General features: G+C 40.9%; 1 protein-coding gene across 1 annotated transcript; it reads left to right on the forward strand.

The window, feature by feature from the left end:
- Window positions 1–4,340: 4,340 nt before the first annotated feature.
- TRIM63 (tripartite motif containing 63) lies at window positions 4,341–20,133 on the forward strand. Its single transcript, XM_007428070.3, has 9 exons — window positions 4,341–4,658; window positions 8,099–8,268; window positions 10,632–10,800; window positions 14,402–14,497; window positions 15,757–15,990; window positions 16,898–16,920; window positions 17,513–17,637; window positions 18,403–18,471; window positions 19,970–20,133. The coding sequence occupies exons 1-9, from the start codon at window positions 4,500–4,502 to the stop codon at window positions 19,978–19,980; spliced, it is 1,056 nt and encodes a 351-aa protein (XP_007428132.1). The 5' UTR covers window positions 4,341–4,499; the 3' UTR covers window positions 19,981–20,133.
- Window positions 20,134–23,471: the final 3,338 nt, after the last annotated feature.

Genomic DNA, 23,471 nt, shown 5'->3' on the forward strand with positions numbered 1-23,471 from the left:
GATTCCAGTTTGAAGGATTGTCTGCAAAAATGAAGGCAATGAACCTGGGGGAAAAACTAGTATTTAAGCCGGTAGTTAATCAACAGTCTCCAAGCCCACACCCCAGTTTTGAGCAACTATATCTTTCATCAGAGAACAGCATTTTTTATGCCCTTATGGGCAACTAGTATGGACCTCAACAAATTGATTTGCAGTGATCTAATGGGTCCCTTATGGCATAAATTCCCATTTGGGCATTTTTAAAAAAGAAGCTAACATCAAAGTTGGCTCACAGAGGGGAACAGAACAGGTTAAAACTATCTTGGGGTAGTTTTCCACTCCAAAGAGATCTGGAACACACATCAAAAATATATGTCCCAGTTGACCTCAAGACCTCTGACTGCTATCAAGCATTTATTTTTTTTCCCAAAGGAGGGGAATTAATACCTGAATCACCAAAGTTCTTTAAGGCTAAAAACCTTGCCCCAAATCCTAAACAGGAAGAATTCATTCTCACATGTACGAGATGATGATGACTGAATATATCAGGAGGAGGAAATTACTGTATATTTTTGTGCCTGTGTACAGAGTGTTGCCTATGGACAATTTTTGCAGATAGTTCGCACCCACTAAATACATTTTTGGACCTTTGTTTCATGAACACCTGCGTTTTTGTGCAGATTTTTTAGTAAGATTATTTAAAAAAAAACTGCACAGCAAAATTTAGAAAATTACACTTTTTAAAGGATGCCCAATTTTCAGTTCATGTTTTGGTTTAAAATTGCCACATTAGCTAACTTCTTATTCAAATGCAAGCTAAACATAATTCTCTCCCATGACTTCTGGTGAAGGCATGGCGAGTTAGATGTCCTTGAAGGAGTGGGGACAACAGTACGGTGGAGATTGGTGGCCAGAGGGTAAATCCGGAGTGGTGAAATCTCTCCCAGAGAAAGGAGAGATTGTGAGATCACCCACATGTACTCCGGACAGCTGCTTCTCATGAGTGGACTGCAGTTTTTTGTGGTCGGCTGGGGAGCAAACGGCTGGGAGTTGAGGGATTCCATCTAAGCTCACAGTCGTAATGTAACCTTTATGGACAAAAAGCTCCACCAAGCCTCACATCTTAATCACTTTTGAAATTACTTTTTTACTGCTTTTCAAATATTAAGAACCTATGGAACGGCAAGTTTTATGGCATTCGCTAATTGAGTTTCCTTCAATCCTTAGCAAAAGAAGTTTTAAGTATGAGTTTAAGGACTTAGAAAAATTCCTTTTTGGGAGAATAAACAGCAAAAAGGTTATTAGAATGTTGTTTTTAGAAAGTTATAATGAACTGAGGGTCCAGATAGATTTGAAATAAGATTTTGAAATTAATTATAAGAATCCTTCCTGTGGGAAATGGCTGTTCTGGAAAAAAAAACATGATAGGATGGGACTTTAAAAGTTGGATACTAGAGGGAACCAGAAGGAATTAAAGATTACAATTAAAGGAGAAGTACACTTAAATTTGACTTGCTAACACAGAATGGAGCAAAATACTTTAACATTGGATGTATTGAGGGATATTTATGAACAATAGAATTTAAAGAATGTCTGCCATTATAGATAGATTGTGTGTAAGTGATGTTATGCAAGAAGAACAGCTTCTACTGGACAAGACTGAAATTGATTTCAGCATGGATTTAAAAATGACAGACTACAAGAATGATCTGGAAAAAAGATGATATAATGAATATACAAATGAAACCTGCTGATATCTTCATAATTAAAAGGGACATACAAATAACAAATCAGAAGAGTCACTTCGATGACCTTCCTATATTGGATTCACAAAAGAGGCTTGTTAGTTTTGAAGGATTTTCTGAGAAGAGACAAAGAAAAAAAGGAAAAGAAATCAAGTTCTAGGACATTATCCGAAGGGATTAAAAATCAAGATTGTTAAAAGTAAAGTGAAGGAATATAATGTTGGTTTATTTGATTAAGGTTAAAATAGATATGTTGCTATCTCTGGTAATCCTTAATGGACTTTTGCTGACACCAGGACTGAAATGATGAAGCTTTTGTTTATAGATAAGAGATGGGATATGGGAAGAAGAGATCATTTGTTGTATTTTAGGAGAAGGTGATAAGTTACTAAAATTGTTTATACTTGTGATGAAGGGGGAAGTTATTTCTTTATATATTTCTTTTCTTTTTCTTTACTATATTCTTATTTTTTCTTTCTTTTCTATTTTTCTTTCTATTTCTATTTCTTTTCTGCATTTTCTAATTCTTCTTCTTTTTAGTTTCTATTAGCTTTTATCTTTTTAATTGCAACATCTAATAAAATTATTGTAAAAAAATAAGCATAATTCTCTCCCCTTATCAGTAGAAATGCATAAAAGAGTCTTAAAGGGCAAATGATTTCCACGTAATAAAGAGGGATTGGTCAGCCTTCAGCAATGAGTCACTCCCAACATCTAGATTTCATTACCATCATAGAAGAGAGGTAATTTTATTTTCTCAAATTAACTGAGGCTCCTCCTTCCAAATTTTTGGCTTATTGGAGAAATAAATTCCTCTGATCCATTCAGACCTAGAGTTATCTATTAGCTTCTTTGTGTGGAATAGTAAACAGGATTTCATTCAAAATATTTACAGACACTCAAATTATTTAGTGCAAACTTTCATTTATTTTTCAGAGAAATTGGCTGCTTCAAGCCATACTTACCACTGGTTACTGGGACATCTGTCTCTGCTGGACATCCCTGATCAATATAAAGAATCTTGTCTATGCTAGCAGACTGCCCTCCCAAATGTCCTTTCAGAAATTCACTTGGAACTGAATGAGAAGTGTTTTTCTGCATCTTCATTCATTTAAATGAGGATTCTGGAGGACTCCCAATTAAGCTTCACAACAAATTCGTTCTGGGAAGATAGAGGTTGAAAGATAGAACTTGATCTCTGCTGTGCATGATGTCATTCAGAAGCCAAATGATGCCCATCCTCTGTGTCAGAAGCTTGATGCTTTTATTTTAGTTGGATTGGACTATGAAATAGGGAAGGGAGGCCACGGAGACCCTGGCAGGGCAACATATCCTGCTTGGGTTGTATTCAGGATACTGGGTGACTATTGGGGCATAGGCTGGGTTTTAATAATGAGATTCATGAATATTTAACTCAAAATTCTACTCTAAAAATACATGGCAAAACCTTTTATTAGAAATTATGGGTGGAAGCCAGGATAGTGGCTTTAAATCAATGATTATGTAATGATTATTTTAAGGATTTTTCCCAACTTCAAATTTAATTTGGTCTTCCTAGTTTACAACAGTGGTAAGATTCTTAACTTAAGCATGTTTTACTGCTGATTATGGACCAGACACTTTGGCCATTTCAGAGGCACCTGAGATGCTCTCTTCTTTGATGGAATCCATGGCAGAAGTAAAGTCCATAACATATCTTTATCAAAACACAAGAATATTTGCAAAATGGACATTTCTGGGATATTTCAAACATGGACTAAAGAATTGGAAACTCCCAGGCCCCACTGATGGCTTCATGTTCTTAAAAATGTTAAAATGGTATCATTTGAGATTAAAGTTGATTTATCAAAAAATTGTATTTGGAATGTATTGGACTCCATAAAAACGTACTCGAAAGGTTGGACGTCAGATTTTCTTTGTTGGGAGATATAAAAAAAAATAGGGTTCATGAATATGATATTGAATTATATACCCAAACTTCAGAATTTGGCTATTAAGAATTATGGCTGTATTGTGCATGGGGGGTGGGGGTGGGGGGATGGTTGGCTAAAAGAACAATACTGAGAAATTGGAAAAGTGCTATTATTCCAGATGTTAAGGATGTTAATAGCTTTTGGAAATGTATCACTTATCTGACCTGGAAAAGGCGATCTTTTCCACTAATCCAAGGATGAAGCAATATGTTCTTCTTTGGCAGAGATTTCATAATATTTTACAGTGTTATTTTGTACCTGATTATACTATAGTATTATGTGGTATTTGTTAGTAAATCAGTGAGTATCTGGATATTTACATTAAAAAAGGATACTGAGTCACCGTTTCTGCAGCTCCCTGAAAAGAGTGACCAGTTTACACAACCACAGCTCTAGTTTCTTTGTTGCAAAAGACACTGGGCAGGCAAAAGAGATCAATAATATAACATCCCTGGAAATCTGCTTCCCAGCTTTTGAACAGATTGTCCCCTTTGCCTTGTTTACAGGAGTCCCACCAGAGGGGCAACTGCTCAACCCTCCCTCCATGTGACAGCGTGTCAGCCTTTCGGAAACACGACCCTCTTCCCGAATGACCGCCAGCCAAAATGCATGTGACTCCCAGATAAATTATAAATAGACGAGAGGCAGGCAAAGTGCAGAAAACCCAGTGACTTAGTTTGGAAAGCCACCCCAGCAAGGCTCACTTCTAAAACTCGAGCTCATCTGCCAGAAGAGAACCCTAAGAGTTTGGTCGAGAGATTCCAGAATCTAAGGATATAATTTGTAAGTGTTGAACCGAACCATGGATTACCAGTCGAGCATCTTCCGGGACAATAACCCTATGGAGAATCTGGAAAAACAGTTGATCTGCCCTATTTGCTTAGAGATGTTCTCCAAGCCCGTGGTGATCCTACCTTGCCAGCACAACCTCTGCAGGAAATGTGCTAATGATGTCTTTCAGGTCAGCATGCATCCTTTCAGCCAGTTTTGTACATGTTTACTCAGTAGCTGTAGGAAGAATTCAGCTGATTATCTGTGGGTGCAACTTGATAATATAATATAATATAATATAATATAATATAATATAATATAATATAATATAATATAATATAATATAATTTTAAATATTATATTAAATATTAAATATATTTATAATATATGTTTTGAGTTTTAAAATTTTAAATTTTTTAAATAATGTTTCCATTTTAATAATTGCTTTTTATCTTTTATAATGCCTGTTTTTATCCATTTATTTTATTCAATTGTTGTACACCTCCCAGAGTCACTTTGCATGAGATGGGCAGCGATATAAATGTGATATATAAATAAGTTATTATATTATATTATATTATATTATATTATATTATATTATATTATATAATATAATATAATATAATATAATATAATATAATATAATATAATATAATATAATAATATGTAAATCATACGATGCATTTCACAATTGAAGTAAAACTATAACAAGTGGACCGTGTGCTTGCTTGGTTTTTTGTCATCCAGGGCAGTTTCAAGGTTAGAAAAACTCTCACTACTTTATTTTTAAATTGGACTTGGACCAGGTGGCCTTTTAAGTAGAGAATGCAGGGAAATGCATTCTCAGTCATCTGAAAAAAAATAGCAGAAAGCGAATGTGTAGCAGCCTCGGCTCCATTTGAAAGATTCGTTAGCCATCACTGTGCAACTTTTAATAAGAAAACAGCAAGGATATAGATGTAGCAAACTTGCATTTGTGCTTATGTTAAATGTAATGAAATTGTCCTGGCCGTAAAATTTCCACTTTCCCACTATTTTTTTTTTTAAGGCTCTGGTACTCCAGAGACTGCCTGCACCTCCAATTTCAAGTCTTGGAGGCCACGTTGGAACCATTCCTCAGATAATCAGTTCACATCTTCAAAAGGCTTTGGCTAAGGACTAGCTGATAAGAGCTCAGCGCTGGTCCTCTAGGGGCCTGTTGTACTTCTGACGTTGCCTTCCTGACTTGTTGATTGTTGTTGTCAGACCTCCAAGGCAACACAAAATGGAGTGGCAGAGAGAAAGCCAAGAAGCTAAGGATAAAATGAATTTGGTTTCACAAAGATCTCACTGGGGCTTGCAGGCAAAGGGGTAGAGGGGAGAGAGATGCCTGCCTGTTGAAACAACGGGTTGTTTTTAACTGCTCTCTCATCCTGGAGATCCTAGATGTATTACTATGGTTGACAGGAATTATAGTCCCAACACATCTGTGCGGTACTTGACTGGAGAAAGCTGCTTTATTTCCTTCTCACCCAATGACTTCTTCCATGTGTATCATTTCTATGCTGTAAAAAAATTGGTGTATCGGGCCATGTGATAAATGCACATGTGACTTTGTTTCACTTATTTTTTAAAAAAGTGGAATTAACATCCTTAAGGAGAAGGAGAATCATTTTTACTTGATGATGATTTACTGAATACATTTTTATCAGTATTTACAAGTTAATGCCCTCCAAGTGTGTTGGGACTTTGAGTCCCAGAATCTTAAATCAGCATGAGGCATATATTGCTGCCAATGGAGTTGATTCATACCACAGGTCCAAAGGAATCTGAAAACCACCAATCCCTACATTAAAATGGGCCAGGTCATATAGTTCCATCTTTGTGAACATCAGAAGAGGTCTGCTTGATAATTCCAACATTTTCCTTGATCATAATGTTGATACTAACTGATGGGTGGGTATTCCTAAATTTGGGGAATATTCCAGAAAAAGGCTTTCCTTTTGTGTACATATGATGCCTTTCTCTTACTGATGTAAAGGTTTTAGAAACGAATGCAGTACTTCGTCTTGTAATCCGATTTCCCTCAAAGCCATGACTGAACCATTGGCAATACCAACATTAGCAACGTGGAAGCAGACAGTTACTGTCATTCAAATGTGAATTCTGTGTTCAACTGCATACAACAACAAGCAATCCATTCCTATGGAAGATTGCCTAAAACCACTGAACTCTGCATAAGATCAGGTGGGCAGTGGATTAGATGAAGCATCTTCTTTCAACCAGTTGATTGGTGCTGGTTCCAGATGTCCTGTCTCTCCAAATATTTCTTCATATAACACAAGAAACTCATTGCCAGGGAACATAGTGAAAGCTGATAGGGTTACACAAATGAAGGAGGAATGGACTGAACTTGTGATTAGTATATCCAGGACTAATGGATGCCGTCATCTATTCCATTCTCCATACTTCTGAGTTAATGTCCCCCTCCCCAATTAACCAGTCAACATCCCATGTCCACTAAGCATTGTTTTGGGATAGATAGGTAATAGGCTATATTCCTCTTCAAAATAGAGTGTTTTTTTCATATTTGTATCTACAAGTATATATTAGTACATGAATTTGGCTGGCTTCAAAAAAGGGTTGGACCAATTCATGAAAGTCACGGGGATCAGTGGCTATCAGGCCTTGATAGCAGTGGGACTGCCTCTGAAGGCCATCAGCTGGGAGACGTCCTGGTGCAGTTGGTTGTCCACTGTGAGAAGAGACTGCTGGACTAGATAGGTCAGAGGTCCAGTCCAGCAGGGCACTGCTTATGTTCCTATGAACAATTGGCCTTTTTTTTTTTTTTTGGCAATTCATGTCACTCTTTAGGGTAATGCGTAAAGACAATTTATATGATTCTTCCATGTTCAATATCTAGTAAAAGATCTAGGAAAGATGTACAAGAAAATCAATAATTCAGGATAGCCACCTTTTTTTAATGTGATTTCATGAGCCACTGATGAAACTTAAGTCCTTCAAGGACTGAGATGGACCCGAAACTCTTATTCTTATGTTTTCAGCTAAGTAAATCAGAAATAAACTCCTATCTTGCTGCAAGTGCTGTTTATTTTATTTTGATATTTACTTGGGGTCTTACCTCACCCTTTTTTTAGGGCTCAGGTGCATAAAATTGGCATGTAAAAATTGGCACATAAAGTAATAAAACCAGATCAGACTAGATAACTCAGCAAATTGAAATTTAGTTCTCCCGGGCAATGCCCAGCTCTGACAAAATGGTGTCACTGCAATTCGTGCCCAAAAATAGGTTCCAGTTGGAGCAGTTAGCTCATTTCTTGGCAGTGGCCAGTGTTCCAGTGACACTCTCTGTTTTATGAGCAAAGCATGATGGGAGATGTCCAGTCTTATCAAAAGGACAACTGTGAATAATTTTAGGGGTGGGGGAAGGGAAGAAATCAGATTATTTTGAATTTTTGCAGCTTTCCCCAGCTAGGTCCTCCCTGATGTGTTGAATTTGAAATGAATGGGATTGATGGGAGCTGAAGTACATTACTTCTGGAGGGCACGAGGTTTGGAAAAAATGTGTACTTTGTTTAATTTTGTGAAAATCACTGATTTTTGGATTAACATGGTTGATGGTGTTTCTAGGCTGCAAATCCATACTGGCAAACAAGCCGAGGAACAACCATATCAGGAGGAAGGTTCCGCTGTCCCTCTTGCCGACATGAAGTCATCCTGGACCGTCATGGAGTCTATGGTCTCCAGCGGAATCTGCTGGTAGAGAATATCATTGATATCTATAAGCAGGAATATTCTAGGTTGGTGTGAATTTCTATTTTATTATACCCTGGAAAAGACGTTCTCCCCTAAAAGGGAGCAGGGGGAAGCAATCAGATCTTAGCACCTTCCAATAATTTCTTAACAATCATTTCCAGATCGAGCAGCAGCTAGAGAAATGTGGATGAATGATTAAGCCCCATCAAGTTGTTGTGACTTTTAGCAACCACATACATAGGATTTTCTCCAAGAAGATCTGTCCCCAACCTGGTCCTTCAGGTCTTCCAATGGTGCACCCATCACCACTAACTGAATCCATCCACCTTGCTGCTGGTGGTTGTCTTTTTTTCTTTCCTTCCATCTTTCCCAGCATTAGAGGAAGGTATGAGCTATCATGTCTGGGCCACAAAAATCCGGACAGCCAATAGATGGCAACACAGGCATATTGAAAACTGTGACTCTTGGTAGCCATTTAGTGGATTTCTGCAGCTCAGATCTGGTAGCTGAAGGAAGGAAGGACTCTATAGCAGGGTTCCTCAACCTTGGCAACTTTAAGATGGGTGGACTTCAACTCCCAGAATTCCCCAGCCAGCAAGCTGGCTGGGGAATTCTGGGAGTTGAAGTCCACCCATCTTAAAGTTGCCAAGGTTGAGGAACCCTGCTCAATAGAACTGAAAAGCTGGCCATCATAACTGGGATTCATCCTGGGGGCTTGCCTAGCTTTTGCCAAGGGGGAATCTGCAGACAGACTAATCAGATCAACAAGAAATTTACCATAGACTGAAAATGCCAAAAGCAGTAGATACTATCCAATAAAACCCATCTCAACATGGCAGCTTAATCCAACTTCAAAATCCAGGCTGAAGGTTTTGACTCTTTTCAGAAGAGCACCTAGTTGGACCTTGGGCCTGACCTAGATTGCTTTCCTTCCTTCCTTCCTTCCTTCCTTCCTTCCTTCCTTCCTTCCTTCCTTCCTTCCTTCGTTCATTCATTCATTCATTCATTCATTCATTCATTCATTCATTCATTCATTCCTACAAATATCCAGACTCACACCCATTGTTGGTAAAAGTAGGAATTAATACTGCCTCAAATCATGATAACAAAAGCAATCATCGTGGTGTTTGTTGAAAAAAACCCTATAGAGGAAACCCCCACCGACTCTGACTAATTCATATCCATGAAGGGTCCAGAAATTTGGATGGATTAGCAAGGGATCCAAATATAGGAGCAGAAGTCCTGCTGCCGTCGCTGCTGATACTATGGGGAGGGGGCTGTCATCATAAGTCCTCCTGCAAAGAAAGGAAACAGCTTCCAAAATAAAGTCAAGGGCTCTACTTTGACAGAAGTGGAAGTGCGATCTAAACATAACTACACAGGGGAGGTTAATATTAGACAGAAGGCTATCTACACTCTACTGAACGAAGGAAGGATCAGCAACTTCATCCCCTTAGTGTCAAAGCCATCATATCTGCAACAGTTTTTATGGACTTGGTCTGATTTTTCTACCCAGAGAACAGCATTCACACATGTTTAAGCAGGACACGTAAAGCAGATTCACTCACCCAACAACATGCTAAGTCTGGTTAGTGGTGACCTTGACTAGGTTTTGTGGCTTAACATATTGTGTGAACCCCGACCATGTGGTTAGGATATGCAGACTCAGAGAATGGATAAACTGAGTAACCCAGTTAAGTGTGTGACAAAAATGCAGACAGGGAAACACAAACTGATAATGGGTGATGAGAAAGCAGCCCTCTCCCCACATACATATTGGAACTGTAGGGATTTTAACCAACCCACACTTTCAACTTGGTTTACTAAATCCACTATTTAACTTCAACTTCAACTTCAAACTTTTACATAATTTAAAATAAAACATCTAAAGTATTATGATGTAATGTATTTTAATTAATATTTGTTCTATTTTAATTAATATGTATTCCTTTTTACTGTCAGCCGCCCAGAGTCGCTCTGCAGTGAGATGGGCGGTGACAAATTTGAAATATAAATAAATAAATATAAATAAATAAAGCAACAGCCAGTTTAAAATATTTTCAAACATGCAAACTAGTGGCCATAAGTAGTGGGGCGTAATCATCATGAGATGTCAAATGAGAGAGATACACCAACTGCCTCAATATTACCTAGAGCAGTGTTTCTCAATCTTGGCAACTTGAAGATGCGTGGACTTCAACTCCCAGAATTCCCCAGCTAGCAAGGCTGGCTGGGGAATTCTGGGACTTGAAGTCCACGCATCTTCAAGTTGCCAAGGTTGAGAAACACTGACCTAGAGAGTTTTGGGGCTGAGTATGACCTTCAATCTCTTTTCCCACTACTACTTGAATATTAACTACAGAGACACTCTCATCTGGACTCTTCATTTCCTTCCTGTCTTCAACAGCCGTCCCCTCAAGAAGGGAAACCACCCAATGTGCAAGGAACACGAAGACGAAAAGATCAACATCTATTGCTTGACCTGTGAGGTTCCTACCTGCTCTATGTGCAAAGTCTTTGGAGCTCACAAAGATTGCGAAGTGGCGCCTCTTCAAAGCGTCTTTCAGGGACAAAAGGTATGAGCCAAACTTCACCGCAGGCATAGTATCCACTCTTAACTCTCCAGTGTTCAACCTGATATTCATGGTCATCTGCCAGGAGGCAGGGGAGGGAGGCATCAACATTGCAGGATGGCAGGCAGAGCATCATGACGTAAACTTCACTCCTTTCATTGGTGTTACATACATATTCAAAAGGAGCAGGGCTTTCTACCTGCCCATTCTATCCACCCACCTTGCGGATTTTGACCCTGCCACCCAAATTCCAGAACTTGCTTACAGCAGAGGCTTCAAAGACATGATACAGCTAGATAAGTTACTTTACTGCAGAGCAGACAGACACCATATATATATATGCAGAAGATATGCCTAGTTCAGAAGACAAAAATCCAACAGTATATATGCATCCACTCTGGAGTTTACATTCTAGGCCTTTTCCTTCTGGCTTTTCAAGTCAATGGGTTATTCTTTTCCCACCCAGAGAGTTGGAGACATTTACATAACAGTTCTCTCTGGCCTGAGAATTGCTGGTTCCTCTCTTGACAAGTGCAACCTTTAGAGTAGCTACTTTCAACTACTCTGTACTCTGGCTAGGAGATGTCAAGCTTTTGGTCTCCAATTGTCCCTTTCCTGCCTCAGTCAGCTTCCAAGCAATTCCTGCTGAAGGAAATTCTGTTTAGGACAAAGGACTGGGTTATTTTACATTGCTCCTGTGGGCTCTTGGCAGGGTCGCCCAGCCTTCATTCTCCCATTTTTAATAAGGTACCCTCAAACCCACTCACTGCTCCCTTCTTGTTGTGTGATGACCTGGATCATGGTGCGAGTGTTTGCTTCCTAGGCATTTTCCCAATGAAAAATATGCCTTAGGCCATTTCTCGACTACTGACTTACAAAGCTTTCCCCTTCTTTCACTTAACCATGTCACAAACATGTCCTGGCAACATCTTTTTTTTTCTTCTATTGTGTCTCCACAACGTTGCGTCCCCAGCCCATGACAGAGATTAAGCCAACCTTAAGTCATCCTCAGCTGCATCATTGTTAAATATTCTTTCTCCCCACTATCCTGACACTTCTGTGTTGATAAAATCTGTTACCCATTATACCTGTTACCAGAGGTCATGGTGCTGGCAATGAATGGGAACAGAGGCAACAGAGACAGGAATTAGCTGGGAGGACAGCAAGTTTCATGCTGTTATAGTTTTCACGAATGGATGGAAAACACTGCAACTCAGCAGGAGGGAAAGACCCATAGCATCTTCGAGAGTCATTCAACCATTGTTTAGCTGATATAACTGTAATGAGGACAGACTTTATATTCCTTCTATGATGACTAGGTGAAGCCATAGGTATTCTCCACTAGTGGAGAAATGACCTTAGAAGGATTGAAAGGGCTTACCCTTCCTCCAATAAATACATTGATATCACATTCTTTTCCATTTTTCATGTATGTTTATAAACTGAGAGCCACTATTATTCAGCCTTAAAACTGATGTGGCTTCAGGATCTATTCTTTCTCTACCTATGATCCCAACTAATCAGGGATCACAGTGTGAAGATGATAGCATCATGGCAGCATGCTGTCAAATAGTCTTTGCTAATCAAGAACCTCAAGGGAGGGCATTACTTTGCTCTCATTCTGGCCAGATGGTGGGGAGGGAATATAATGCCATCACCACAGCAACGTTTCCTGCTTTGCCGCCCTTGGATGATTTCAACTAATCTGGGAGCACAGGGCCGAACTTTGCAACTTTGACACTTACTGTAGATATTTTGCATGCTTTCAAACCCTCCCTCCCAAACTGATAAGAAAGACCTCTGTTCTATCATGGGGGGGGGGGGTTAAAAAAAGGGAAAATACACATACATATACAGTACATAGATGTACCACCCCCTCCTAATTCCCTTTTAATTAGTTACCATTCCTAAGTGATCTTTTGAGATCTTCTCAATCTACTCCTTGGAGAACCACTGATGAGATATAGCTATATGTCCTATTTAAAGAGGGCAATCCTCTTTCTCTCTCTGCCATCTACTCCAAGTTGCGGTTAATGAAAAAGACGCATAAGAGGAGGATCAGGTGCAGCCACCCTTGAAGTTACCCACAAGGAAAGCACATGGGTCCCTTCATCACTATCTTCCCCATTAAGAGGAGATGATCAGTATTTCTATTTAAATGATAGCAATTCTTTTTAAGTGTGCATCTCAATCTTAGCACACGCAGAACCTTTTCATGACATCTTCTTGGACATGCACAAACAGCCACCCTCCTACTTCTGAGCAGTCTCAAGACTTCCTGGAATACTGCTTAGCAGCCCCTATGGAAGTGAACATCTCCCCACCCGTGCCTGCAACTTGACCATGTGCCCAGAGATCAAAAGGATTGGATTCCTTCACCTTAGAGGGGTTGAGATCTTTTGGTATGCAGAGGAAGTTTTGGGGCAGAAGGTCCATCTCCTATTTGGGCTAAGAGGTGAATTAGAGACCGTGTCACACTGTGCCTTTCAGGAATAGCGTCTGACCCCAATGCAGTTGATATGAATACATAGAAGACTGCAGTTCCCAAGCAGTCATCAGCAGGATATATTTAGAGCCACAAGAGCTGAGAAATGGCAGAGGACCCTGTTGGGAGGGGTTTCCTTCCCAAGAAAGCAGCTGTATTAGAAGCAAAGGTCTTTCTCTAAACATCTTGGATGGGCTCCACAGTTAGTCCACCACCTTTCCCAGAGATTGAACAGATCAATTGCTGGCCCCTTTTTCTATAGACTCAGTTATGGTTACAACAATCTGGAATTCTTGGTGCCTATATTTTCTTCCACACATAGGGGCATTGCAGAGGTTTGGAAAAATGAGAAAAGCAGATAAAAGCAGTCTTTGCCATCCTGCCAATCCAATAATGAGTTTTCCATCTCCCATTCCTCTCCTCTTATCCCAGTGTTACATTGAATCGGTGATTTGGGGGAACATTTGAATGTGGGTCTGTGCATGGAACTTTCAAGTTGTCAGAGTTTGTGATAAAGCTTATGCCTCTCACCCACAAGATCCAAAAAGCAGATTTAGAACTTCAGTGCACCACTTTGTGAAACCAATCCAGGCTAAACTGTGCCCAGCAGGTTGGCAGTGAGACAACCAGTTCAAACAATACTTTTGATTGTAGTGTTCAGCCAGTTGGTGCAAAAGGGTGGTTGGCCTTGGCATCCAAATTTGCATGGATGTCAGCATCATCAAAACACATTTCTGCCATGGGCTAAAAATATTCTGCCAGCCAGAAGCCAACGGACTTTGCAGGAGAAGGATTTATAATTGACCACTAGGCTTAATCTCAGTTAACTGAGTTCAGGTCTTCCTCAATCTTTCAAACCCTCAGAAAAATGATCAAAGATTAAAAAGAAAACAGCCCCTGGAATAAATATGGTCAGAAAGAGGAGCAAAGAGGAAAACAACTCAGTCTTGGCAATAATTGTATTGCAGTCTTGAGTCATAGGATTTCTCACTTATACTTCTTTAGTGGGGTTTTCCATCCTTCTCTCTCACAATTGACCAAGAAGAACCTCAGCACGCGCCTCGATTCAGAGAAGGGGGCTTAGAGAGTCAAATCTATTTTTATTATTTTCTCTCACAGACGGAGCTAACCAACTGCATCTCCATGTTGGTAGCAGGGAACGACAGGGTGCAGACGATCATCAGCCAGCTGGAGGAGTTGTGCAAAACGACGGAGGTGAGGAACGCGACAAATGGCTGAGCCCCTGGAAATCTGAGCAGCGGAAGAGAAATCCAACCCAGAGCGATGGTTGGTCAGACAGGTGCTGCCAGAGAAGAGAGGAGCAGGGAGCCCAGTGGCCTTCTTCTCCCAGTTTCCAAATCTGGGCAGAAGTTTATTTAGATGGAAGAGCTGGTCGTCTGCCTGGAAACCTAAAATCCCAGATATAGACTCAAAAACAGTGCTTGCATCATTTACTTAACCTGATTATTGAACTAATATTTGAATTTCTAATTTGGGGGTTTCTAGAAAACCCACATAGTGAATCACGAACTAACCCAACAGGGTAGTTTGCACAGCCCACTAACCGGGGGGAGGGAAATACTAACTCACTAAGGTTAAAATGGAGGAAGCTTAAAATGTTGCAAATGCATCCACTTGCTCTTTAACTCATTTGGTTAATTGTTTTCTCTGTGCACGCAGCAGGAGAAGAAAGGGAAATTCCCACATAAGAGTTTTATGATGAGAAAGCTGGGGATGGAGCAGTGATTGCAAGTCAGAAAGTCCTTGTTTGATTTTGCCTCTAGCACAGTGTTTCTCAACCATAGCAGCTTGAAGATGTGTGGACTTCAACTCCCAGAATTCCCCAGCCAGGGGAGTTGAAGTCCACACATCTTCAAGCTGCCATGGTTGAGAAACACTGCTCTAGCATAAACTTACAAAGACTCTGTCAATTATGTTGGGTATAACCTAATAATTCTGAGTTGGAAAATATGGGGTTTGTAGTCAATACATGAGAGATAGATTGGTGTAAATACTGGCCTAGAAACTGGGAGACTGTGAATGCGTCCCACCTTAGGCACAAAGCCAGCTGGGTGACTTTGGGTAAGTTACTCTCTCTCAGAACTAGGAAGGAGAAGGCAAGGGCAAACGCACTTCTGAAAAGCTTGCCAAGAAAACTGCAGGGACTTGCGTAGGAGTCAGGACTGACTCTACAGCGCCCACATACAGAATCGATACATTGGCAGTAAGGGTGCCGAACTGGAAAAAAAAATGTCTATAAGGATTGACATGCTCTTCTCCGCAAATGTGTTCTGCAGAACATATTTTCCAGCTGGAACCAGCTGGGGACCAAGATTTTTAGAGCTGCAGCCCTTCCCCTGAACAAATCAAGTACTGGGGTCTTTGAATGAGTGCCAGATAGTTGCTGAATGAGTGAGATTTGTCCAGAAGGGACCAGCTCAGCTTCTTCTTTGATGCTTCTTTCTCTGTGGCAGGAGAACAGCCAATCAGCTAAGCAGGCTTTGTGTGAGAAGTTTGAAATCCTCATTGCTGTCCTTGAGGAGAAGAGGACGGACCTTCTGCAGCGCATCTCCAAGGAGCAGAAGGAGAAGACTGGGTTCATGCAGAACCTCATCCAACAGTATAAAGATCAACTGGAGAAGTCCTCCAAGCTGGTCGAGAATGCCATTCAGTCTATGGAGGAAGAAGGAGGAGCAGCTTTTCTCATGGTGAGGAAAACTTTTATGCACTAGAGGGCACTTCATCTACAGATGTGTTGGATTTCCATTCCCATAATCCCACACCAAGATAGCCAGAACTGGAGATTTGACTAGGAGATCCAAATCCCTGGTCAGCCAGGAAGTTTACCAGTTGATCTTAGTGGTGCTAATTACCACCACTCACTTGAATCTTCTGGAAGAGTTGGCATGAAGATAAAATAGGAAGGGATTTGAATGTAAAACTGCTTTGAACCTCTGAAATGAAGGGGTGGATATTATTAATTTGATTGGTGAATTGTGATCTCTGCTTTTCATTGTAATTAGAGTAATCCCAAAGTGGAATACAGGTCGTTCTCAACTTATGACCACAATTGGGACCAGAACTTTTGTTGCTAAGCAATGCAGTTGTTAAGTGAGGTGTCTGATTTTACAACCTTTTTTGCCACAGTTGTTAAGTGAATCCAGCTTCCCCCATTGACTTTGCTTGTCAGAAGCCCCCTGGGAGGGTTGCAAATGGTGATCATGTGACCCCAGGACACTGCAACCATTGTAAATACATGCTGGTTGCCAAGCACCTGAATTTTGATCACATGACCATGGGGACACTATGATGGTTTTAAGTGCAAGGACCAGTTGTAAGTCACTTTTTCAGTGCCGTCATAACTTTGAACAGTCATTAAATGAATGGTCGTAAGTCAAATAGAAGTAAAACAAAACAAAATCTAATTACAACATCTTGCAACTATACAATTACACTTCAACATTTTTTGTTTGTGTGCTTCAAGTCAGTGTTGATACTTCAAAATGTTATCAGTGTGATCAAGCAATAATTTCTGGGAGACTCAAGATTTTACTGATTGCCCAATTTTAAACTTAATTTTCTTCATTCATTTGACATTTCTCTTTCTCATTCCAGACTGCCAAGCAGCTTATTAAAACGTAAGTCCTGAAAATACCTTTCTAAATTGCCATTTCTGTAAACGAACAGTAAATCCTCATAAATTAACAGAGGAGCCAAGCAGGAAGGACTCTGTGTGGTTGGGTAAACACCATGACACTTTAACTTAAGTTAAAGCTGACTTGTAGATGAACAAGTCTGTTAGCTTATTTGTACAGTTGCAATGCTCCTGCTAACAGAAAGTTGGGGGCAGCTTAATTATCATTCCATTTACTAAAAAAAATACACCTTTAGCCAATCAAACCTATTTTATGTATGGTTTTCAGGGACCTTTGAGTGTGAGGCATTGTGGGGAATGGAGGGTAGACCCAAAGAAAGTTTAATGCAGGGTTGTTTATAAAAAGGGAAAGAAGAATTCAACCAACCACCCCTCCTTTCGTTCCATTCCTTCTGCTTATTTTATTGATCTAAAATATTGCCAGCCATCCTTCATAAATCTCTGGGTTGATTCCAACAACGGTGGAAAGACCCATAAAAGAGAACCACACCATTTGTCCGAATGACAGCCCCAGAGCTGCTGCTGATTCTCTAACAGCAGGTGAAAGGCAACTCCCTTTCCGATCTGTGTTCCAGAATTGTGGATGCGTCAAAAGGTGCTCAGCTGGAGAAGATTGAGCCAGGCTTTGAAAACATGGACTACTTCACCATAGACTTGGAAAGTGTCACAGAAGCACTGAGAAGCATCGACTTTGAGGGAGGTACGATAACTGAGAGGTGCCCGTTCAGGATATAAAAAGTGTAACCTGAAGCTAATATCTCTGAAAGCAACATGGCTCTTCTGATCTCCTGATCTATCAAATACATTCCTTCTGATGGGGAAACTATTAACCCATCAGTCAACTGAAGGCAGTCTGGGTGGCAGGAACAGTGAGCAGCCTTTCTTAAACATTATGTTCTTTAGACCAAGAAAAATATAATGTGTAATAATATGGAAATCACTGAAACAAACAACATGGTGCGTCAGCTACCATGATTTATTACCATTGCATATCGACTCTCAAATAATACTCAGCATCATGCATATCAAATATATTTCATCAAATACTGACATTAGATTATCATGGGGAGGAGTGTCAAATGCAGATAAATGCTCAGCAAATCATAAATATTTGAGCATACTATGAGAACATTCACCAGCTTTTCATACTGGGGGATTTTGGAGAGCAAATTCATTGCTGCTTTTAATTTCCCTCTGTACTTGTTCTGGGGCTAAAGTCTGGTGATTTCCATGAGAAAAGTGGTGCTTTCTAGTGTTACAGTGCACGAGGAAACTAACAAAATTGTTGTGTGGCAAGAGGTACAAAGTTAATAGGTCACAGCAGAGTTAGAAATAAAGTTTCCAAAAACTTTATAAGCTTCTGAGATTCTTAAGAGACAGAGGCCATAGCTCTGTTGCAGAGCACATGAGTTGGTCCGGAACATGGATCTAAATTATTCCCCCCCCCCTTTTTTTCCCCCTGAAGATGAAGAAGATGAAGAACTCAATGAGGAAAGTGAAACAGAAGAGAATCGGCAAGTTGGGCAAATAGATGGTAAGTACAAAATGGGAAATAGTGGGTCTTCCAGACAGAGGCACAAGTCCCAATATTCTTCTATGAGCACTGCTTGCATCGTAAGACAACATAATTGGGGGACTTGCAACTGCAAGTAATTTCAATATACTTTCAGGAACCTTGTATCTGAGCTTGGGAAAAGCTGTCAAGACCTCAGTGCTGCTTCAGAAACGGCCACATATTGCCATGTTGAGCTCTGAGTTTCTGCTCCTCTTGGACACTTGACTTGCCCTCCCTCCCAGCATGGGCAAATAACACAGGGGAGTGATGGCCTCATCACACAAATGCCATTACTTATGTACTATGTCAGACACTGTGATGACATCACTTATGTGTACTGTATCACCATTCTGGCTCCACTGGAGTTTGTTATAGAAGCATGCCAGCATGTTAGGAAATGGAGCTGAAAGGAGATTTGCCAGTGTGCCAGGGCTCAGAGTATGGTGAGCACAAATACATGAGGACACACTCACAAATGATTGTTTTTTTAAAAAGTGAAGGTGGCAAAGAGTTGAGGTGTAGGAATGGATCTCTTACTCTCTGCAAACTTTAGGCTTGCCAACAGATCAACATGCGGATGCTTGCAGAGCACTAATATCTGAAAGTGGTCAGACCAGTCCAATTCAATCTTGGATGCATTTTAAAAGTGGATTGAGAAAAGGTGGGAGATGAAATGGCTGGAAGAGCCCTTGGTTTGAAAATTGTGAAGAGATGGCTGGTGTTACTAACTAAACGCTAACTAGATTGTTCAAAGGAATACACCCTTGAAAAAGTTCATCTCCCCACCTTGCCACTTTTTAGCATCCTATTGACTGGGGATGATGGGAGTTGCATTCCACACTTTCTGGAGGGCGACTTGGCCATTGTAAACTGGTGGTATTTTGAATAGAGATGGACAACCTGCAGGCACTCAAAAGCCTTAGATGCTGCCTTCAAAAGTTGGTGCCCAGTATCAGCTTATTTTTTTCTCAAATTCAAATTAAATTTCCATTCAAAGTTCATTCTTTTCCCTGCTTACTTTTGAATTTGCAGCCTGCAGAGTAGAGTTCATATGCTAAATGCACCACTGAAGGGATTTATGTTTTTTTAGCCCTTGAAGTCCATTCTCAGGCTGAAAACTCAAAAATAGGTGGGGAGAAAAATGAAACATCATAGTATGTTAATCAAGCATGGGGCTGGTAGGCAGCTTGGGGTCCTCCGTGTGTTCTGGATTTCCATTTCCATCAGTCACAGCTGGGGTGGCCAATGACAAGCAATTGTGGGAGTTGCAGTTCAAGACTTCTGGAGGACATTAAGTTTCTTCTCCAAGGATTTTATCATAGCATGACATTCTTTTATATGCCAACCCCCCAGGGCTGGTCTAGCAAATCACACTGTGAGAAAGGGTGGCTGCAGGGTTGTGGCCAAAACGTTGAATGTCTTCTCTTCAAATGGTTTCATTCACTTCCATCCTGAGTTTTGTATCTGTTTCCTACAGGTGCACAGTAACCAAGAAGGAACATCAAATTCCAAGGAGAAAGCAAGAAGAAAATCTGGCGCTGCAGAATTTGGACAGGGAGGAGGAAGAGGAGGGATGGGGTGGGGGGAAGCCCAAATGGAATGCCCATCAAGTAACAGGGCAAAGTTCAGCTGAAGAAGGGTCATTTGGAATGTAGAATTCTTGGCAATGCAGGAAGGTAAAAAATGCACAGAGACACTTTTATACACAGGTGCAAAATGGAACTTTTCATACATGTTATATGTTGTGGGGTTTTGTACATAATTGTCAGGATACTTGATTTTTTGGGGGGGGATAAAGAAAATATAAGATTCTCTTGTTATTTTCACATCAGAGCACACCCTTCCACAAACTGAAGGACATTGATTCTGGGGATTAGTTAAAATGTTTCGGTGAGCAGACAGAATGTAGCCAAACAGAAGCAAGAAGTAAATTTTGTTGTGCTTTTTAATCTAAGGAGAGAGATGAAAAATATTGTCTGCCTATAACTAAATGTAAATGACGTTTGTTGGTTTTTCTTCTTTGTTGTATATAGTTACATAATAAAATGAACTCCAATTTTATCTTGAGGCCAAACATCTTGCAACAGTGGGCAAACAATCTGTAAAACTCATTGCCAAAAGAATTTGCAATGGCCACTATTTTGGGCAGCTCTCTCAAAGGATTACTTGCAAACAGGGTGGAAAATATATATATAATTAACAGCTGTTTTCTCTGTTGGTGGCTAAAATAGACCCTCCATGTTTCAATCCAGTATACCTCTGATGGCTGTGGTAGAACTTGAGATACACCACAAGCAGTGTCAAGGGTAGCTGCCAAACATTGCTTCCAACTTCTGGAACAAAAACCTTGAAGACCTGGACTGAAAGTCTAGCTTCACGGAAAGTGAGAAGCTAACAAGTTTTGTGTGGGTCAAGGACAAAGACCAGTCCAAAAGCTGTTAATTTCCATTGTAAAATAAACTGTGATGGGACAGGTTTATTTTGGAACAGGAACTACTAGGTTGCACTGCTGTTATGATGATGATTTTATTGAAGGCTTGGCAAACATTAAATGGATGGTAGGAGGCACATCTCTAACAGTCTGCTACAGCACAAGAACACAATCCTCTCCATTCTAAAATCAACTCCTTGGCAGGCATTCCATCACTTAGTATTGAAGAGGCGGGAATGTTTTGTTTTGCACGCCAGCCAAGAAGAGAAATGAACCAGCCAGACACCCACCAACAGAACAGTTCTTCACGATTTCGAAAGTGAAGAGCAAAGAACCAGGAACTGGGGGGAAATGCAGCTGCCATCAAATTGCTGTCAATTCTGTGAAAGCAGAGAGACAGAAATACTTTTTTACTAAATTAAACAAAAGCACTTGCTCCAATGAAAGGGAGGATCCAGGTTAATTATTCTGGGTATTTATAAGCAGGTTTAAAGTTAAAGACGATTTCTATTTCTCCTCTCCTCGCGGCTGGAACTGAGATAAAACTGCCTCTGAAAAAACAGAAGTTCCGTCCGCAGCTAACAATAGGCCTGTGCTCCATGAATATAGCCAAAATATAGCTGAACCACCTATGTTAAGAACCATCACTACATTTCTGCCCTTCCTTAGCAAATGCCTGATGGTCAGCACAATCCAGTCCAGGAACCAACACACCCTTTAAGACTGAAGCTTTATTAAGAATTAACGTTTTGTATTCTGTCTTCTTATATGGGTGTTCACAAGGAACATGTGCATTTCAAACCATTCGTGCGTGTATGCAAACAGCTGCCCTTGGAAAAAGAAGATCAAAAGAACTGAATAAATTGGGGACCGATAATGGAACCAAGAAAAAATTTGTTGCTCAAAGTTTGGGTCCCCCAAATACTTAATGAGGCTTCCCCTTGGGAATCCCTTCTCTGCTCCCAAGCAATGTCATAGCCAGCTGTGAAGTCCTTGAAGGAGCAGCCCCCCCCTTCGGGCTGTACCAGATTATAGCCACCATTACCCCACCCCTCCCTGCCCCATGCGGAGAGCGGGTGCCTCCCTCTTGTTTCACCTGGCTGGACAAACTGCATCATCCAAGAAAGGCTGTGTGAGAACATTCAGAGAGCAGGTGCCCCAACGCCAGTGCTTTTCTTAGAGCAGTGTTGTCCAAACTTGGCCACTTTAAGATGAGTGGACTTCAACTCCCAGAATTCCCCAGCCAGCCATGCATGGCTGGCTGGGGAATTCTGGGAGTTGAAGTCCACTCATCTTAAAGTGGCCAAGTTTGGACAACACTGCCTTAGAGGGTACAGAAGATGATCATCTGAGCAAGGGAAGGGTCCTCCTGATGCAGCTGAGCTACCACTTCCAGCAGTCCCAGGCAGAATGGCCAGTGGGGAAGGATGCTGGGAACTGTAGTTCAGAAGCAGCTGGAAGGCTGATGATTCTGCAGCCTTGATGATCAGACACCAACAGAAGAAACCTTGTGGAATCCTTGGGGTTCTCTGAGCTTGGTTCTTTTCTTGCAAACATTTCATTCCCTGGCTAGGTAACATCTTCCGTGCTGCAATGAGATGGGGCTTGCTCTCTGTTTATATACTGTGGCATGCCCTGCCAGTGTTGGTGAAGAAGCCTTGCAGCTAGGGAGACATTCCCTCCCTTGGTGTCTCCCATATGCCAAGCTTCAGGGGCGTACAAGGTGCTGGAAACATTTCCTGGTTCCAGTCATTCCCCAGGGATGGGAGAACAAATGATTCCAAACAGGGGTGAAAAAACCCCATTCTACACACATTCAGGGATGTTTTCCAGTTGCGCAGCTTCCAGGGCCACCCTAGGAAGCAAATGCAGTTTTGAGAACCACCTCCCTGCTGCTGAGTTTTGAATCAAGCTGAATCCCAGTCTGAATTTCTGCAACAGAAGCTATTTTAAAGAGGCACTAGGCCTCTTCTCACTGGCACTGGGTAAGGTTTTCCCTGCCCTGTCTCCCATTCTTCAAGCTACAGTATTGTTCTCTAGGAGGTGTGCCCAGGAATCATTCACATAATAGGTTCAGTCATTGCACTGAGCCTAATAGGGTTGTCTGTAGAGACTCAGATGTTTTTGGTTTGTAAAACATGATTTCTAGATAGCATATTGTATGCATCTAGATCAGTGTTTCTCAACTTTGGCAACTTTAAGATGTCTGGACTTCAACTCCCAGGATTCCCCATGGCTGGCTGGGGAATCCTGGGAGTTGAAGTCCAGACATCTTAAAGTTGCCAAGGTTGAGAAACACTGATGTAGATCATTCTGACTTACTCAGTAAACCATGGCCAAGCAAACCAAGGTTTAGCATGATGTGCAAGCCCAGCTGTAGGAGGTCATCTGCTCTTACAACTGGCTGGGGAATCCTGGGAGTTGAAGTCCAGACATCTTAACGTTGCCAAGGTTGAGAAACACCGATATAGATCATTCTGACTTACTCAGTAAACCATGGCCAAGCAAACCATGGTTTAGCATGATGTGCAAGCCCAGCTGTAGGAGG

This window comes from Python bivittatus, unplaced genomic scaffold (genome assembly GCF_059951505.1).
Source record: "Python bivittatus isolate LINGU-HERP-01145 unplaced genomic scaffold, Pbiv_v1 ctg000250_np1212, whole genome shotgun sequence".
In the NCBI taxonomy this organism is placed as follows: Eukaryota; Metazoa; Chordata; class Lepidosauria; order Squamata; family Pythonidae; genus Python; species Python bivittatus.